This window comes from Montipora capricornis, chromosome 10, assembly GCF_036669925.1.
Source record: "Montipora capricornis isolate CH-2021 chromosome 10, ASM3666992v2, whole genome shotgun sequence".
Taxonomy (NCBI): Eukaryota; Metazoa; Cnidaria; class Anthozoa; order Scleractinia; family Acroporidae; genus Montipora; species Montipora capricornis.
Window position 1 is genome coordinate 54,032,146 of NC_090892.1, and position 20,419 is coordinate 54,052,564.

The following is a 20,419-nucleotide window of genomic DNA, read 5'->3' on the forward strand; positions in this document are numbered from 1 at the left end:
TGCTTGTGCAAAACTTGAAGCTATGTAGATATAAATCAATTGTAGTCCTTCTTGACTTAGTGTATCTTTGTCCCTAGTTGTACTGCTTTGAAGAGGACATCATGAAGTCAGAAGGGTCTTAGTCACAACACAAGAATAAGTAGCTGTAAGGCAATGTACTTTGATCTTCTTCTACTATGAAATACAACATAAGATGTGCCTACCCAAATTCTTGTCTTTACATACAACTTACCTTATGAAATAAATGACATTTTTCAATTTTTAAAGAACAGATGATCACTTCTTTCAGTCCTTCCAAACCATACATGTCTACAAGAGGCATTGTGTCACTAAAATCACAAAGTAAAAGGTTTATTGTGTGGCTTACATGAAGTGTAAACCACTCTATGTCATGATCCAAGTTATGGAGAGCGGGTGGGATTTGCCACGGTGAACAACGCGCTTGTCACGTGGTTTACTGGGAGCTTAGGTCCCAGGGAACGGGGTCGAGGATAGGTTTCAATCTATGCTCTGCTAAGTTATATAAGATTCACAAAGCGGCCATTTTCTATTTATGCTTGTAATACACATGTACGTTGTCGAAGATCGTTTTGATCTAGTTATACGTTCATCTTGGTTGCTTAGAATTTACACGGGGGCTTTCCTACAATCGGCTTGTCATCTGCTGGAACATTTACAACATTTCCTTGTATCTTCAATTGGTTTCTTCTTGGGGCTTGAAGAATCTTATGAAAGGCCAACCTTGGTGCCAAAAAGCCTGTACGCTAACTCACTCAAATCGAAAAATTCTGGTTTTACCGGAAACAGCATTCCATTTTAACTACAGATGGTGGTATTTTGCCATTTTTCAAATATTTATAAGAACAGGAACCGATCCATTCTAGGTTATCCAGGCTTCTTATTTATGCTTATTTATGCACCTATCAATGTTAAGCCACGGGTTTAGTGTAGGTTACATCATAATATTTTCCTGAATGTCTCACGCCCTTCCTTAAAGTACATGTACGAGCAAAAATTCTGAAAATTTGTACCAGTGGTTTTTGTTGAATGGAAAGTGCCCTTTGTCAGCTTTCCATTGAAGCAGCTAAATTCCGTATACCACACATGTACGCATTGCGGATCTACAAAATATCTCAAAAATATTTGTGCTACGATTGTTCAATTCAGAGGGTGTACTAAACTGTAGAGGCCGCTACATCTACAAGTTTGTTTTTGCTGCTTTTTTCACAGATCTAGAAATATATATTAGCGGAGCTCCCCGTGCCGAAGGCACGCGCGCGTGGAACACCATGGGTAAGAAAATATGGTAACCCATCTGTGCGAGAAAACTTGGTTTTGGTCACCAAGCGACCGTACGACCGTACCTATGTCCACCCCTCCAATGTGACCAGTGTCACGTGACCATGACGTGGGCTCAAGTTTAGAGCTCATCAAGGACAGTTTTTCTTTAAGACGACCGCTGACCAGGTACTGGGTTTCGATTGGATTACAGGCTCAAGCCAGGTTAACTTATTGTAAGAGTAAATAATGTAGGAGTTCCGCTTTTAGGCTTGGCCAAATCTATATATTACTACCGGTAACCTTGTCCACTGGGGCAGCACTGACCCAGTTTATGGATCCTTGGTTTTCTAGTTCAATTCATGGCTGAGTCAGCTGGTGTTGTTCCGAGTGTTCCTGGGCTCAACTCCTCCGCTGGGTGTTTGTAAATAGCCAACTGGTTTGCCTCCCACCAGTGGGAATTCTTAACTCTGTTGTGTTCATTTGCATTGCTTTGTTTCATTCCTTCGTAGGACACTATATGTAAACTAATGGGTTACTAGTAATCAGTGTTCACCCTTGTTAAATAAGGACTTATCATTTATTAGCACAGGTCTCAAACTCTGCTAGTACGAGGTACTGGCATATCAAAGTCCAATCAAACTCACCATATGATGGCCAAATCATTTTCAACATGGGCAATTCCTCCATAGATGTACTTCAAAACAGTCATCAACCCACTGTAATTTATTCTTTAATAAAAAGTACATGAATTAGGAAACAGACCTACAGCAGAGGTTTACTACAAATCACTTACATATTTAGTTATTCATTTAGTTATTATTTAACACCCCAGTGCTGGGCAGCCTCCCCCCCCCCCCCCCGCCCCAAGGACAGCTACCCCCTCCCCCCACTGGAAGAGAAGGTTGCTTTGGTGCTTTTGTCATTGCACAAGCACAAACCAGGATTAACTTCATCTCAATAATAATATTAAATGCTAAACTGATTGATTTGTGGTACTAGTACTTGTAGTATTATTGGACTCAAACTGTTTTGATAAGGATGCCTAACTTACCCAACCAAAGATATAACGTTACTTTTTCCTTCGACCCAGTCTCCAAGTAACATCGCAGAGAAGTAATTTGAACGTGCACATAAGATGGCTCTGCAAGTTACAGTACAAGACTTACTGTTAATCAAGGTATCTTATTTAAATGCTAAACAAACAGCAGCCTTTGGAGCTAAAGTTTTCCAGCACATTTTCCATTCCCTTCATAGTCTCAACTGTGCATATTTGTGCACTAAATTAATGCTCTACTACTTACGATTACTGCAAATAAAATCAAACCAAATTATAGTTGACCAAACTCAAATGTCAGTTTTTGGTTAGAGGGGAAAACCAGACTACCTGGAGATTAAGTACAGATACTGTTACTGTATTAAAAAACCACACTGGGTCCAAGACTCAAACTAAGGACATGAGTGGAAGGCATGTTCTCTTACTACTGCACAACTCCTGCTCTCATATTTATATATGCACAGTTTTTAATATCCTTATTGGAGCGCTGAAGTGGATTAAAAGGCACACATGTGGCCTCCAATGATACCATCTCCAAATTTAAATAAGAAGTGATTTTGCCCCCACTACAGTAAAAAAACTTAGGCATTTGTGGACTTAAGAATGTAAACATTTTATGCACACTAGGTGACATACTTATGTGCCTTCACGGTTACACCATTCACCAACAATGTTATATCTGATCCTATGCCACTGAGCAAAAGGTGAAGCAAATCCTGTCCAAGCTTACAACTACAGTGCTGAGAATGAAAACAAAACCCATTTCATGAAATGACAATGATATTATGTCACGTGTGTCCAGACATATACATAATTTGATACCAGGCTAATAATGATATGCAGCAAGAAGTGTCACTTTAAGAGTGAGCACTTGCTATCTATCTTTAGTATCACCCAACTAGTGGACTAATGCAAATCCTGCATTTTGATTGGCTACTAGTAATAGTCGGCGAGTAGCGAAAAGTGTGACTCTTTCGTTTTATTCCCAAATAAATATTTCTTCAACTTGCATTTGCTAACTTTATTATTGCCTTTTCTGTCCGACTATTAGGGTGATACTAAAAAAATTAGACCCTTTGCCCTCAAGTGACACTTATAGATTTTACTCGTCTATGGGGGACCCCTTGGGCAAGAAAGGGTTATAGGTTAGCATTATTTTTTGGCGAGGGTAAATGCAGCTGTCTATCTTTAATTGACGACCGGAGTTTGGGGAACAGTTAGCTTTGTGATGTTAGTGAGTAATGTTGAGGTTGGGGAGAGGAGTACCGGTAAGGGGACACTTTGTGACACTTATCAAAATCATCTCAATTACCTGCACAAGTTATGTCAGAGGCATGGAGTGTACAGATGCTCAGGATGATGTATGTACAGGTTCATTGTATTGAACAGGTTTAACTACTAGGCTATGCTTGAATTCAGCCAGCTTGTCAGCTAGCTTCCACCAGTTGGCATTTGTAGATTGTTGTAATTTAATTTTTAAAATTTATTTACGTCATTTTTTCATTGCAGGCCCTGAAAAGGCCAATTAAAGGTTAAAGGTATGTATCTATTTCTTTATGAGGCATGGGCTGAGTGTGAAATAAAGAATTCAGAAGACTTTGAAGGTTTTTTTGCTGTCTAATGCCAGACGATTTTACCCATCAATAGGCAACCCCGCAGAGTCAATGGCTTAATCACTCGCTGAAAAACTTTGTCCCCCAAGCCAGCCTGAACCAGCCATACTTAGTATTTTACTCTCAGACTGTCTAACGCCAAACGATTTTACTTGTCAATGGGGAACCCCTGGGAGTCAATGGGATAAGGTCTGCTTATTTCTCCACATCTTAAAATTACCGGTAAGCTCAATTCAATATACCGGTAGTTATTTCATTATTCATCCCAAAATATTTTCAAAGCTCTAAAATAATATACAAAGTACAAGCCTTCTTACATTCTAAGCTGTTTCAGATTAAAAGGTTCACAACTTAAACAACAATGTGGGTGTAACATGACTCCATTGGTCCAATAACTTGGCTGTATTGGGGGATTGATGCAATTTGTTGGATCGATAGAATTACAGCAGCCAACAGAATCATGGAGAAGTATTTCGAATCAATAAGAATCCACTCCAAAGTAATTACTGTAAAAGGATAAGTTTAACACTCACTTCCAAGTCACTCTGCGAAATTTCACTGACTTTTCCTTCCTTCGCAGGGATGGCAGCCTGAGGAAGACCATTTATGCCTGTTCCATTTTCAGATTTTAAAATCAGCTCCTCATCTGCCTTCTTGTCTCCATCGAAAGTAACACCATTAGCCAGAATACCATTTGTGTCCATGTCACTCATTGTCTGAGTTGCTTTAGAGACATATTTAGGATGCCTTTCGTCAATAGTCATTTTATCAAGGCTATCAACCAAGGTGCCATAATCAAATTGATCTGTGTCTTCCTCTAGTGAAAGAGTGTTCATAACTGAAGTATCACTTAATAAAAGTGCATCATTCAAGGAAGGAGACTTTCTGTTTTCTGTATTGTCAAATCTCATATCAGGTACACACTCACAAGAATCATGTCTAGATAGTTTGTTAATATCTTCAACCTGGTCATGATTTTGAGGAATGCCGATAGTGGTTTCCTCAAGGTTGGACAAATCTGAGGAGCATTCTGACTGCGTACAGGTTTTGTCGAGTTGCTCATTAAAACTCAGAATAGATAATTGTTCCACATTGCTATGTAGATCACTTTTATGATCTGATGAATTCATATTGTTCAATTCAGGAGTGCAAAAATCATCTACAAAATTATTATGGTGAGCATCTCTTGATTTTGATTGTCTCCTCCATGGATAACTGGATTCATCATAGTCCTTGAAATCATCATCAATGTATGCAGATCTGTCAAAAATAAAATGTAATTGTTATGAATTAGTATTTCATTGCGTTGCATCGCTACTGTCTCAATCAAACAGGACAACTATTAAAGATTATTGAATTATTATTTAATTTGAACTTGGCAGCTGGTTTGAGAAGAGTAACTAACTGTATCAATAAGGGACCTAATGGCCCAGAATTCTAGGGATGTCAGGGCAGGGGACATGCCATTTTAGAAGAATGCAACCAAAAGGAAAATTCATGAATAGCTAACAAGGCTTCATGCTGTCATTGTCAAAATGCACTTTGATCTTAGGTTTGAAAGAATCTGTCTCTAATAGAACGATTCGGCTAACTCAATGTTGTTTCCAATTTAAATATCTCGGGGTTAAGGTTCTTTGCGTGTTACATTTGCATGATAATGTAGCATTCACATTTAAATGATGTGGAAATACATGGAACAAAATATTTCATTCCCCAAGGATTTAAATTGGGTACAGCTTTGAGTTAGCTGAATTGATGTATTGCTCAATTTAGGGAAAAAAGTAGCCAAATTCTCTGGGTGAAATTGTGGATGCTTTTCATTGGCTGTCAGTACTACCTGAAACCACTTGCAACAAGTAAAAGCACGACTTTGTAGCAACGTAAATAGAGTAGTTTAAGGTCAAAATGGTCTGGTTCTTTGTGGAATTTTAAAAGCAGGGCGATCACACCACTGACTTAAGTCTCTGATTCTGTACCTTAAGAAAGTCTCAAACTGAGAAGCTTCTAATCCATGGATTTGAATGCATGTTTGAACAGACAGTGTTGAGGTGTAGCTTGGAAGAAAACGATGACAGAAGTTTGGTGCTCTGGCTCTCAGAATGACGGTGTGACCATGGAATTCTACATTCTTTACTATGAAAAAGACATCACTGAATGTTGTATCACCAAAGAGCCTAAATGAAAATAAAACAAAGACATGCTGTATGACCCATTCTCCAATACCTTTTAAATATTGAGGTATTGTCAAAACCTACAAATAAACAAAATCATCCATAAAGTAATTAAAAACATTGTCTGGCACATTTCCAAAAATTGAACTGAGCTGAGTGGACACTATTTATGAGTCAATGAGTCATGAGTCAATGAGTAAGTGCAGTTAACCAAACCATAAAATGAAAGCTAAAATTTCAGAGAGTGCTTAGGCCTAATCACTGAAACAAGGGCTTGTGCTTAATCAATAAATTATTGCTATATTGACTGTGAGTCTCATTGACTCATGACTCATGACTCATTGATTTATTGACTCATAACACATGGGACCTCAACTGAGCTGGTCCTTTGGGTTTAAAGATTTTTCTGTAATTCATACCATCCATCCTTGAAGTGGTCCCCATTGACGAGTAAAATCGTCTGGTGTTAGACAGAGTAAAATCTGTAAGTGTCATTCTTAGGAGGGAAAGGGTTAAAGGGGACATTGTTTTTGAGTATTGGAGTGGTAGACGTATTCGCTTAACCCTTTCCTCCTCAATGCGACACTTAAAGGTTAGCTCCGTCTAACACCAGGCAAACCCCTTACGAGCGAGTTAAGCTTTAAATTTGCTTGACGCAAAACATTCAATGCGAGTAAACTAAGGTTGCGTTCGATTGACCGTATTCCGGAATAGGAATACATGGAAGAGAAGTTAGAAATCCTTTGCTTTTAGAAAGATTCACATTAAGATTGTCAAACACCTGCTAAAATGCTATTTTAAATATATCTTCATTATCCTTGTTGCTTCAGGCATACCATTTCAAATCATCACTCCGTGTATTCTTATTCTGGAATAGGGTCAATCGAACGCACCCTAAAAAAACATTCTGTACGAACAAATCAGGAATTTACCTCGACAAATCTGCCACAAGATCTTGCTTGACAACTTGTCGTATCTTCTCTCTTGCATTGTTCTCTCTATCCTTGAAAGCCTGGCTCTTGGAAAACGACTTAGAGTTCATAACGACTTAGAGTTCAATTTTAATTTTTCATAACCCATACCTGATTCAGCAAAATTGCTGGAAAACATTAAATTTACCAGGCGTCTGCCGCCATTTGCTATATGCTCGACCCAGACCCCTTCAACCTATTTCAGCTGTCAACAGTTTGAAGTCGTCAGTCAATTTTTTTGTCGCAGTTATTCCGCATTATTGCCAGAAGAGAGGTAAGATAATTAATGCTTTTCTTTCCTATGACACGCAGAAAGATGGTTCAACTATATTATCACTGTTTTTTGCTGAAACTTGCCGAAATTTTATCACTTGACAATTGAATTGAACAGTTTCGGATGCTGCCGTTCACTTTCAACAACCGAATAAATTGTTAACATATTTTAAAACTTAGCAGCAAAATGCCTTAAACTTTTAACTTAAGGTCGCCTTAGTGAAAAGGATATTCTCGGGAAACTACTCTTTGTGTAGACTTTGTGTCTACTTTTTTTGTATGGTTCAACAGTGGTCCGTTGTCGATTTTAAGTCAATTTGCTGTCGCTGAATTTTATACTTTTCCCCACTATAGATGTCTTGATACACTCTTTTTTTTTTATAAGAATGTTGTTTTTCTGGCCCAGGCTGAATATTCTTATTTTTCTGCCGGTTTTAGGCTGAAAATATTATTGTATTATTCTTAAATTATAGCTTATGACATTTCCGTTTTAGAATTTATTGGGGTATCAATTACAAGTGTTTGGTATCTACAATTGTAGATCTGTTTTCGCCAGCTTTTGTTATTTAAAAAAGAAAGAATTTGTCATAATACTTTTTTGCGGTTTAGTTTATGTCTTTTGTGCTGAATACTGTACATATGTATTACATGTACCGTTCATCGAACCGTCATCAGCGTTGAAAATTTTGCTATTGCTAGTGCAGGTTTTTTCGTTTTGTTGTCTGGTTTCGCCGTTCAGAGAAAGGAATACTTTTATACGGCTAAGTTAAAAACATAAAATTGTATTGTATTTAAAGATGTTTCAACTCACAAAATTATATCTATCCTTCTCAAAATCTCAACCTTGGCTTTATTCTTAAAATATTCTTAATTCTTCGCAAATTTCAGCCTTGATATTCTTATAAAATATATTCTTATAAAAAAAAGAGTGTACAATTTGAAGTGTCACTCTTTATGACCACGGCGGCATTCCAAAATAATAAGGACGCGTTGCCACAAGAACGGGCCCCGTCTAATAGATTCTACCACCATACCACCAGTAATGCGCTGCCAAGCCAGTCACATTTGGTTGAGAGACCACGACTCCGGAACTTCGGATACCCTTTGCGAATACAGCAAGGCTTCTTTTACGTCCCTCCAGATTATATTCTTTATCTGAGAAAATTTGACATTGTAAAACATTCATGATGTGATATCAAAAAGGCACAGTACTTTCTCCTACTTCCTCCGACTCCAGCACCGCACGGAGTGATGCCACAGGCAACCCAAACAGATAATTCGAATGCTCACTCAACGTAACGATTTGTAGGGTTTATATGAAACTGATGAAATGCCGGAAAAAATCGGCTAATCCTATTTTAAGGCGGGAAACTAAATAAGGTAAACTTGCTCTTACTTCACCTTGTGTTGCCTCTGGCAAGAATACCGCCAGCTACGCAGGCTTAAAAATAAAAGCTAACACCAACCCAATCTCGACCCCAGAGCTCTTCTCATGACTGAGGGAGAGAAGAGCTCTGGGGAACCCTGAAACAAACTGTCTTCTCATTGGTTTTCGTGAAGAACATGTTAACACGAGGAGTGAGCAGGCGCTGTAAGGTTCAAATAGCCATTTTTTGGCTACAAGAACCCTACGGCGCATGTTCTTCTAGGTAGAGTTTCCCAGAGCCTTGGGTCGATCCAAGGCTCTGGTGACGAAAATGACACCAACCCGGTGTGGCGACCTCATCATGCATGTGCACAACCATTTCATGTTTTATTGTTGTTGTTAAAAAAAAGTCATCCACGCAAATTCGCGCCAACTCTGGCATTGAAATGGTATCCTCAGGATCTCATTGGCCGAGTGAATTTGTTTGACATCTCTTCAGCCAATCAGAGTCAGGGCGGCAATGCATTTTTAGCACCGGCATTTCCCGTTTGGCAGGCAAAAAGGCGCGTGTTTTACAGAGGACAGTTCGTCACCGGGCCGGGCGTATTGATAATAATACTACTTCATTTTGTTAAAAAAAAACAAAAAAAAACACTGATGCCTACTGCAGTTACTGATATTTATAGAGCATGTTATAGTAGCGCATATACCATGATGGCTAAGCCAGTCAAAACTCTAGAATTACATTTTTCAATGACATAGTTTGTAATAAATATATATACCGGTATATTTCCGCAAAGTGGACACTGCATATGGTACATCACGAGAGAAGCTCAAAGATAGAAAGAGGGCGAGGAGTCGGTGGTTCGGTAGGGGATGTGTCTTGTGATTTCGATCAGCGACACAATTTCCTTTTAGTTCATCCTTACAGCAACTTTCTACCCAACATTCGGGATGATCAACTATCTTTGCAACAAACTTTTGCGGTATCTTGGTTTTTTTTTATCAACCTTTTTTTCTGGATCGTGAAAAATTTGTATCACAAGGTAGGGTGCAGATGACTGAAAAGTTAGTCAAACAGGGGCACCCAACGTCAGTTTTCGGAAAATATCTGTTCGGAAGACGATTTGAGATCTAGAATTTTCGGAAAATTTATTGTAAAATTTCTTGCTTGCCTGCCTCTCCTAGGATTTTCGAACATTTGAAAAATGGTATAATTGCCTATTTTTAACGGATTTTTACCCTAAAAAGGTCACCTAGAATTTTCGGGAGCCTTTTTTCTGGCTAAACTTTTCGAAAAGGTAAGCATTTTGATCCCTATAATTTTTGGATCACTAGATTTTAGCTAGGAAATCCGAACAGATGAAAACTTTTTAGGGGATAAAATTATGCCTATATCTACCGTTTAAATACTAAAATACGTTTAACAATGCTATGTTACAGTGGTTTTGAACTATATTCTCGTTGGGTGCCCCTGATCAAACAAATTCATTGTATTTTCATTTGGAACAGCTGGTCTCTACAATGTTTTGAGAAAGGATAGGGTAACAATACACCGACCTAAGAGTGGCATATTCTGAAGACTAATTCGTACAGATTCGAAAGGATGATGATGTGAAAAATGATCAGTCTGGCGGTCAGCTCTGAAACACTAGTAAACATCGTTTTTGCTTTTCTCTCACCAATCTCCTTGATTGGTTTGTGAGATCATCCTCGTGATTTGCGATTATTCAACTGAATTTGGGTTTTATACCGCTAATGGAATTTTCCTGTTCCTTTATTAAACTTGTCATTTTTTCTTTCGTAATTGGTTGCCATTTTGTATATGGTTCGTCCGGTACAATTGACAGGAAAAAGAAAGTCTTTCTTTGATCTGTCAACTCTCCATAATTACTTCATTATTATGCTATTTTAATGGATATTTTAGCTGCATTGAGTTTAAATACCAAGATGTTTAGGGATTAAATATTTCAATACAGATATAGCAGGAAATCCTCTTTTCACCATGCGAACGCGGTTTCCATCGCTAATTGAAATAATACAAATAAAAGAGACTGCTAAATAACTATGGTTGCTGTTGATTTGATCTTTTAAAATAGATTGCAGTGCATGGAGACTTTTGACACGGTCAAATTGCGATGATCTTGCTATAAGAACAATCAAGACAGCAGCTCTATTGCAAACGACTAAATCTCTTCGTTAGGATGTCCACTTTCACATTGCGTAAAAGGCGCCGACCAGTTTTGTTAAAAATGGACCGTGAGGTAACGGAAATTTCATGGGAAGCATGTAACATATTTCTTAAGCTCCGAGGACATGGAGTTTTCTCAAAGAAGCCAAAAATGAGAACTGATTTTGCCGATTATTGCCTCTACATGAAATAGTCACTAAGCAGTATCCACACTTTTTGAGAATGATACATAACGACCGCGGAGACGATGCGGACTACTGAGACAATGAAGTTCTCAGCGAATTATTGCGGAATTAGATAAGATACCGCAAAGGCATAACTTAAATTTTAAGGTGAGATTCGCGTGCAAAGGACAAACCTTTTCCTCATGGTAAAAGAATGCTATTAATTGTGTAGAAATTAAATTTGGAGTTAACTGAAGTCTCTTTTCGTCGTTTTGAAGCCGATTCTAACAGCAAAATTTATATCAAAAATTACGGCACGCCTTCTGAAAGGAACTAAATGTCATCACAACGGAAAACGTACGTAGATTTAGCGTCTCCTGGACGGCTATAAGAAAAATTTGAAGTTTAGGCTTTCCTCTGTCTGCAAGCATTGGGAAGGAGTTCACTTTTGTGGTAAGCTAAGTGTTGCATCCGGGGTGTACTACGTGTAGGTTTGTCCCTCGGCCATATTTGCAAACGAAGTATTTCATTGTGTTTGTTTTGAAAACCTTCGAAGTGAATGCCATCTGTAACATGCCATCTGTAACAGCGCGCCGATCCCAAGATTCTCTTACGCTTGCCATGCAGGATTTATAGAAGATTAATCAACAATTCAACATTCGTGCGAGACTTCGCTAAAATGGCTTTCATCAGTCATTACGTAACTGATCTTTTACCTGGATCTTTATTTTTTCCGCGCTTGGTTCCCCGAAACATTATTTGGCAAGGCCAGCAGGCATTAGATAATTTCGCGATTTTGCCAAAAGGAAAGAACTTCAACATGCGACTGACATCCCGAAAAAAAAAAATGCTAACAAGCGAAAATTGCATTACTGACTAATCGATTGTGGCTCTTATCATCTGTCCTCATTTTAAGAGCAGGAGTTAAATACCCACAAATATCACCGTAAATAGCATTACTTTCTTTGCTTCTGTCACAGATGGAAAAGCCCTTAGGACATTTTCAGAAAATTGTCAAAATAGTCGTTATACTACGTCGTTAAATAGGCGTGATTAATGACTGCATTTTTTGTTTTCTTTCACGCCAAATTAAAAAATTAGAGATGGTTTACAGGACTTAGTAGTTTTTTCAAGAGGATTGTTTCGTAACAGTGTTGTCAAGATTACTGTGTTTTTTCTGTTAAAACATGAATTCGTAAAAAAACGTGGTTTCATGAACTCTTTTTTCGAATACCGCATATGTCAAGAGCAAGTTAAGGACTTGGGGTGTTACAGGAAAACAATGTGCTACTTGATAGAGGTGATTAAATTTACTGTGGCTCTTGGTCAGTCAGGGAACAGCTCAACGTCCCAGAATATTGAAAGGCAGTTTATTTCTGAAATCCACTCCCTTTTGTCATAACCCATCATAAACAGACACAAACAAATTAAAACGCCTTGGATTTATTAATAAATGTCACGTTACCTTTTAGGGACTGAGATATCATTGAAGCATGTCAAATGTCCATTTTGGAATGACAGGGTTTTCACATACAACCACTTCGAAACGTTGTGCTTAGATCCGTGCTGGAGATGGAAAAAAATATCACGCAAAAGCGCCTAAAGATAGCAGCAACAATATGACCGAGAGATGTGGCAGCGTGCAAGTTTTACGGTCGAAAAACGGAGAATTACAAGGTATGTCAGTTTTTGTCCCCAGGCATTTTGAGCCAATCGGAAAATGACGTTCTGAGCTTTGGGTTTAATGGCGAGGAAATGTGCGGTTGGCGCGATCAGTTATTCGCAACAAAAGCGCTTAATTGCTTTTTTAGTTGCCAATGTCTCGTGGTTTGTTTCGGGTTGTCATTCGAATTGCTGCTGTTTCAAAAGGTTTTTCATGCTGCGCGCCAAACAATAGCTCAGATTGTCTGCAGCTGTGATTTGGAAATCTTTATTGAAATATCGGGTCAAGAGAGAGGTATTTGTTGTATCGAGATGTAAGCGTTCGTTGTTATTATAAAATCATTAGTGAAATATAAGCGAAGTACTTTGACAGCGTGAGTCGGGAAAAAATATCGATGTTGTGCTGACAGAAATTGAGCAGTTTCCGATCCTTGATATTCCTCTCTGTGTGTGTGTCGTCATCTAAACACCACATGGTTCGATCCTGTATTTCTTTTACCTCGTGTGGTTTATGACATGTGTACAAAGACGGGTTGTTTTTCATATTCAAAAGAAGAGTGCCGTCCTGGTATCCGCGGGATTCTCTCGGGGATTGTTTTTACAAACTCCAGGTTTTCAGCAACTCTATACTCAAAGAAATCTCGAGTTTGCATTCCTCAAGTGATTCTTGCTGCTGGAGACGAGGTTGGGTCTCCACTTGGTTCGCGTCGAGTGAGGTTGTGTGTTCTGGCGCTGTAAACCGAGCACACGAAGATAGTAGAGACGACCTTATCCAAAAACTACTCTTGTACGGGAGAAGGCTGGGTTATTTTCTGGTTAACGCCTGGAGTGAGCAAAGAGAGATCGACTGGGTTGATATCAGTTTTATCGCCCAATTGCAAAGGTAATATTTCCCGTGTTAGATTACTAGATCTGTGGCTGATTTGATGTGAGCACTTTTCGTTGGCGCAATGAGCATTTTGGTTGGATTTGTGCATGTTAGCTGATAACATTACCATGCAATGTTTATCATCGCTGATAATCAAATAATGCTGTTAGGTTGTAAGTTTTTTGTCACCTTGCAGGGCCTGATTGACTTCCAGCTAACATACACAGAATGATACGCGCTCAGCTCGTAGAAGCTGTGAAGCTTCTCGTGTCGTTGGGAACGAAATCAAAACTATTGATTAACATTTGAACTTCACGCTCGCGTTCGTGAGGTGAAAAACGGCATTTGTTGATTTACTAAGCCCTCCTTGTCAAAACTAATCATCTTTTTTTGAACATGAACCAGTAATTATCCTAGAAATCATTAATCACAAAAGAACGCATTTTCCTTTCTAAAAAAATGCAATACGAAGTAATATTAATGGCATCTGCGTCTGACAACTTTACTTCCTTTTTGTTCAAGCGTCTTTGATGTAAGAGCATTTTAAGACGCCATTTTTATTCTCTACATACCAATTATTCAGGCGATAATTGTAGATATGTCAGTTTTATTATTAATAATAGGAGAAAATACGTTTTTGGAATCTTTTGCATGTTTTTTTCAACCTTCACAAATTTTGACGTACTCCTTAATTATTTCCTTTTTGCAAGTTGCAGTGCGTCGCGCATTTGTTTTTTGCTAAATTCCTCGATCAAAACTGTCTGAATGTGCAAGGGTTATCCAGATAAAAAAATTGCTGAAGAGAATAAAAAAACAAAAAGCGGCAAATTGGACATGTGACTTCCGATTGGTTGGTTTAAGGTTATTATTATTATTATTATTATTATTATTATTATTATTATTATTATTATTATTATTATTATTATTATTATTATTATTATTATTATTATTATTATTTTGGAGATTGACCGTGGGAAAAACGTGGCTCAAAAGGACCAGACACTCTTATTTGACACTTAAACCAGCATGATACGACTCTTGTTTATTCTTGAAACCTTTCTTCTCTTGTTCGAGTTGCACAAAAAAGGTCACAGATTTCTTTGGAGAAAACATAAAAGCACTGCATGAATTTTTTTTTTGCGTAGTTTGCAATGGCAGGAATCGTCGTAGTTTATGATTTTCTGATTTTTAATCGTAAACAAAAAGAAAGAACAAGAACAGGGTCCATTTATTTCTTGAATTATTACTTGTATTGTGCACTTTTACGGTTGCTGTGTAGGACACAATCATGCATCTTACTGTCTTCGCTGGTACTGTTTTTTTCTTGGTTTATTGTACGTGGTGCTGCGACAAACGAAATACAAGTAATAACCATAACGCACTGGTATCAGATGCCAAAACCGGCCAAAACCCGCTTGCCGATCGAGTGCGCCCGTGATGTTATTGTTTGTCGTAAGAGCCAACCGGGTGGTGACAATCGGCAAGTTGTTTGTTTAAGCTGGAAAGAATATTCAAGCAGCGAAAATTCTCTGTATACTTTTGATATCTGGATTTCTTGCTCTGGTTGGACCTACCTTCTTCTTGCTATTCGCTCCTTTTCTTTTCCATCTACATTTCACTATGCAGTTTCTATGCAACGTTCAAAATGTTTCACTCTGACACTCGAATGGTCTAGAAAATATCTGGGACACGGCAAATAATTTTAGCCGTGGTCACACTGCAGACTTTTTACCTAGGTAAACTCGAATTGTTGACACTGAGTTTACCTTGGGAAACTGATTTTTTTCAGTCAGTGACCGATTTTTCCCCAAGTAGTTTACCTCGGGGTAATTTTTTCGTCTGGAGCTTGGATATGTCGCGAGAACAAAAAAAATTTTCCTTGACAGCTACCCCAAAGCGATAGCTAGGGAAAATTAATTTCCCCAGGTAATTAACCAATAAAAGCTCGTCGGCGAATGACTTAAACACTCTGTGAGGTCATCTGGTAAACTTTTTACCGTCACTTAAATTTGTTTTATTACTGCAAAGCGCAAAGACGATGGCACCATTTAGAGCAAGTATTTGTTTTTGTTTCAGTTCAGTCTTGCAGAAACACTTTGTTTTCTCAAGACGAACCGCAATAAGGTTATTACAACGGCTTACTATCCAACTTACGGTGCGAGGAAAGCCGTCCAGAACCAGATCTTTCTCTTCCCACTCTGGCAAACCCAGTAGTGTAACGTTTCAAGAGTTTTCACCTAGGTAAAATGAAACTCGAGATGAATTTATCTCAGACAATTTGCCCTAAGTACATCGGTTTTACATTGGTAAAAGACTGCAGTGTGACAAAAGTTAATATATCCGGTGCAAATTTTGTATCTTGAAAACAGAGGCGATCCTCAAGCATAAAAAATGACCTCCCCTTCGTGTTTCATAACTGGTCATAATGAAACCTCAGTCACCTGAAACGTCACGCAGCTTTTTGGTCATCTTTTATACCGGTGTAAATGTGCATTGTAGTTGAATTAGAGTTAGCTAAACAACTTAAGCTGTTGCCAGTAAGCCTTGCAATCTTGTAGGATAGAGAATGGGCCCAGCAAAGTACGTTTCTAGGTGACCGTGCCAGCGAATGGAAGCGAGGTTGGAGGTGACCTCTTCCCTCGCTGCCTCTCATGGTGACAGCCGAGAACACAAAGCTGTGAAGTCAACTTTGCTCAAATTTCCTTTATATACTCGAGAAGGGAACAAATGATTCAGTTTGCAAGCGTAAAATACTTATGTTACTTTTCAAAACGATGAAGAATCAGCCATCAGCTGTAAAATAACTATCCCACTGACCGCACCCGCTCCCCCCCCGCCCCCCCCACTCACAATCAGACACAAATCCACGCGCTACGGTGCTCTGTTTTACGCCATTCAAACTCCAAGTCCGTAATTCTTGCATGCGACTCACTGAGAATCAGTAGCGGTCATTCGTATCCTGTCAATGCTGAGAAACTTAAAGCCCGTCTCAGTTTGCATACGCACTTTGACCCGGTTTCTATTTACTCATTGGACGAAAAGCAGTTAACCATGATTAGTACTTGTGTTGACAGCCGCTTGTGGGAAAGCGTCGGAAAATCGAAGATTATTTAACCCCGTTTTCTACCTACGATTTGTGCTAATCCCCTTTGATTTTCTGGTCGAAAATTGCAAAGCTCAGTGAAGATCCCAGTGGGTGGAAAGTGTGTTACACTTAGACCCTTATTCCTTATATTAAAGTTCAAACTGAAACAGCAATGAACCGGACTGATTCCGTTCTTCATAAAAATTGACAGCAAAATGACTCTGTGTAGTGTCTACTTAGACGACACTCCACAGTTCGAATTCCTCTCGGACTACCAACAAAACCTGTCTTCTCCGGTGTTTTGTCCCGAATTAAAATTCTCTGCTGAAATCAGTACGGCTGGTTAGCTCGTTCCAGTCGGTTTTTTCGGTAACGCTGTTACACTTTTTTGTTTAAAGAAGAACCGCGTATGATTTTGCGGCTGAAGCTGAACGTTCTAATTTTTTTGCCATTTGAGCCTGACTTAAATTAACGGAGGCTCGAAAGGGTTTCAACGCTTAGAAGACACTCTCCTTAAATCTAAGGACGTTACAACACTGTATCACGTCACAGCAATGTTATGGTACCATATGAAACACCGATTATTTGCAAACAAGGTGTGATCATTATTGTGATGTAATCAGTTACCTTGGCAACGGGAAAGCCCAGCAAAACACCCTATATTTTGGATTTGCTCATATCTAAAAAACGAGCTGAAAAGTGATTAGAAGGCCACGATGAAACTTTCGGCAAAGTTTAAAAAGGTTCTGTCTGGCGGATGCAGAGCCACCTTAAAAAAATCACAGAATTAAGGTGGCTCTGAATCCACTAGACATAATTTTTTTAACTTTGCAGAAAGTTTCATCTTGCCTTTCTGATCACTTTTCAGAAATAAAAAATGGGGGTCGCCGAGTTCGTTTTTTAAAAAATATAAGCAACTAAAGACAAAATAAAGGGTGTTTTTACAGGGCTTGCCCGTTGCCACGGTGACCTATTACGTCACAATAATGACTTTGTCTTGTTTAGCAATAATTTGTGTTTCATTTGGTACCACAATATTGCTAATACATGATACAACGTTGTGGTGCCGATCCTTCTAATAAGAGCGTCACTTCGAAGCGTTGAAACTGGTTTGAGCCACCTTAACTTGTTCTTTGACTTGTTCTTTGACTTGTGTGGTATACTAAGGGTGCTTTCCTTTTGTCAGAAGTTTGCGGAGAAAATGCCCCCTAACCCTAACACTTGCATGATAATCCCTCGCATTCTTCTGGAGGAGTATGTTAATTTGAATGCGTTGTAGAGTTAGTCCTTTCAAATTCCCTGTCTGGCCGGTCAGTTCTGTCAAATGGAAAGCGCCCTAAATTCGACTCAGTACTAGATACTGAGTTGTTCTTTATTGTATCATGCAATAAGAAAAACCACATTGTTAATTTTTAAAAAACGTCCTATTTGAGTGAATTGTCCTCTTAGGCTATAGTTTTACCGCCCTTTTACTCTTCTTTATACTACTCCGAAATTACAAATGAGCAAACTAAGACATTCTTAACCGTTGCACTCAGCGTAGGTATGTTCTTAAAATGTTGGTTATTCTCTGCCTGTTCGTTCCGTATAAAAGAAGGCTCTTACAAAAAAGAGGGTATATTTGTTGGAATTCTTTCTATATAACACAGAAAAGGCCCCGAAAAGTTTTGAGCTTGCAATATGGGCGACTGTTGATAATAATTCCTTCCTTCTTTTCTTCCATTGTTTTTTCCTAGAATTTCAGAACTAGATATTGTCTGATTAATTTGTCATCCGCACCGTTCTGGGTTGAAATTGCCAGGGTAAGAATATGTACGCCCTGTCGCACGTGTTCTGGGTTAGAGCCAAAAGAAAAAAAAAGATGTTTTGAATTCTTCAGCTCACATACCGTGACTGCCGAATGCTCCGTAACATGTAATGAACCTATTCCATTTCGATTTCTCTGCGACCAAGAAGGAAACACTTCGTCTTTTTCGTTGACGACGAACTATTTGTGTCACGAATGGAAACAAACCAGCAAAAATGCAACACGAACAAAAGTAAATCCTTATTGTTCATCATCGTAATGACGGTGATCTTATTACAGCCGGATAGACAAAAAGGAAAAGTTGATGTGATGAAAAAGTCTTTTGCCAAAAGTGGTGTTGCCATTTTCGCGATGACTTTAAATCCCCTTCTAATCGCTTCAAACCTGACCGTGATTGCAAAGCTAGCTTTTGACTGCAGAGAACATAGATCGTACTTGAAATAACTTGGTAACGATATGGTTTTCTTTCCTACACTTTGTCGTCGTGAAAACTCTTCTGTATGTAGGTTTTGTGCGGTATTTTTCCATCGAGGCGACGACAGAGCGTGTCATGTGGTCAAAAGATTTATCTAGAAACCCTATGTCGTCAGAAAAGGTTAGCCGCAATGCTTACCTGCTGAGCTCATTACTAAGCTGACCTGACCTGAAAGTAAAACAACTTAGGTGGGCTTGTTGTGAAAGCTGCCAACAACAGAACATGTGTAAAACAAATAGATGAGAGTTGACATTACCGCATTTATTGCAGAAAGGCTAACATTACGAGGAATAACAAGAAACCATTTCGTCTTAGATTAGTTGGGTCTTCTTTGGCTGTGTTTTCTTTCCTTTGGCACATTCTTGGCTAACCGCTTCATTTACTTACATCGATGAAACGTTCGTCTGCATGTGTTCGGTTATTTCGATTTGGCACTGATTAACTTTCTCGATTTTCGGGATTATCAGCTCTTCATAGCTAGGTTGGGCGAAAAAGATGATCGTGACTTGTACTTTGTTGGCATTTTAACCCTATTTAGCATAAGGCTATCATTTTATAATCAGTCACGCGAGAACACTAAAATAAAAATGAAAATTTAACTCTCTCACTGATTTTTGTTACTTCCTCGTGCTTTAGAGCTCAGTATTTGGCACTGAAACCTCAAATCGAAAACATCGATTCCAACAAATTCCTTGTTCAAATTTATTGATCATTTTCGCCGTGCAAAGTTAACAAAGTAAAAAGTAAAAAGAGAAGTGGTTTTTAGTGTCTTTTTTTTCTGTGCGTTCATCAACTAGAGACTCAAGTTTCAGTCGCAGATGTTATGACATCTTTTTTTTTCGAGAGTCTATTATTCATGATCTCAGTTTTACTTTTAAGAGAGAATACAAGTACTATCTTTTGGGTCTCTCTGAACAGTGAAATGCTCTCAGTTGGCTGTCTATATCATGGACAGAGAGTTCTTGTTTCGTGCGTGTGTTTATGCGCTAATGCGAAGTACAGACCGCAGTCGAGGCTATTTTATTTCGCAGTCGAGCGAGTTTTATTGCAATATCTTCATAATATTTGCTTTGAATTTCAATACTCTTGGCAGACAGTATGTCGCGCAGCAAAGCATTTTCATGTTGGTCTATAGCGCTTTATTGTTTATTGACTAGGCGTGACTGTGGACTATATATCCAGCGCGTATTATCAGATAATTTCAATGTTACATAGACTTCTTCAATACAGGGCACCATCTCCAGTTCGAAGCGTTTGTGTCAACCAGAAAGCAAACACGCTGTAGAGACGGCAAAATAAAGCGAAGGCTTCATATTGGCCAAGTACTGCTTTACGAGGTTAGACGGAAAGTTACCCTTTGTCCCTTTCTTTCATCAGTGGGTTAATTTTTCATGCCAACCGTTTTTCATGCGAATCTTTACTCTGTTAAACCTTTTTT

At 38.6% G+C, this 20,419-nt stretch overlaps 2 protein-coding genes and 1 long non-coding RNA gene across 5 annotated transcripts in view; 2 read left to right on the forward strand and 1 right to left on the reverse strand.

Moving 5' to 3' along the window:
- The window catches only part of LOC138019818 (BTB/POZ domain-containing protein 8-like), a 15,498-nt gene extending 8,210 nt beyond the window's left edge, over positions 1 to 7,288 (reverse strand). Inside the window, exons 1-7 of the mRNA XM_068866731.1 lie at positions 7,052 to 7,288; positions 5,925 to 6,122; positions 4,482 to 5,208; positions 2,972 to 3,075; positions 2,333 to 2,422; positions 1,926 to 2,009; positions 233 to 329 (exon numbers count right to left, since the gene is read on the reverse strand). Of these exons, the coding sequence (XP_068722832.1) occupies positions 233 to 329; positions 1,926 to 2,009; positions 2,333 to 2,422; positions 2,972 to 3,075; positions 4,482 to 5,208; positions 5,925 to 6,122; positions 7,052 to 7,161 (1,410 nt within the window). The 5' untranslated portion in view covers positions 7,162 to 7,288. The remainder of the gene's footprint in view (positions 1 to 232; positions 330 to 1,925; positions 2,010 to 2,332; positions 2,423 to 2,971; positions 3,076 to 4,481; positions 5,209 to 5,924; positions 6,123 to 7,051) is intronic.
- Positions 1,226 to 4,647, forward strand: LOC138019820 (uncharacterized). The gene is made up of 3 exons (XR_011126238.1): positions 1,226 to 1,293; positions 3,845 to 3,873; positions 4,529 to 4,647. It is a non-coding gene; the product is annotated as an uncharacterized lncRNA (long non-coding RNA).
- Positions 7,289 to 7,304: 16 nt separating the features above from the next.
- Positions 7,305 to 20,419, forward strand: part of LOC138019819 (uncharacterized) — a 29,761-nt gene continuing 16,646 nt past the window's right edge. The window contains exons 1-2 of one of the 3 annotated variants that reach the window (XM_068866732.1): positions 7,305 to 7,364; positions 12,557 to 12,761. In XM_068866732.1, coding sequence (XP_068722833.1) covers positions 12,715 to 12,761 — 47 coding nt within the window. In that variant the 5' untranslated portion in view covers positions 7,305 to 7,364; positions 12,557 to 12,714. Of the gene's footprint in view, positions 7,365 to 12,556; positions 12,762 to 13,098; positions 13,630 to 20,203; positions 20,319 to 20,419 lie in introns of those variants that run through there. The other 2 variants (XM_068866734.1, XM_068866735.1) reach the window with 2 other exon arrangements.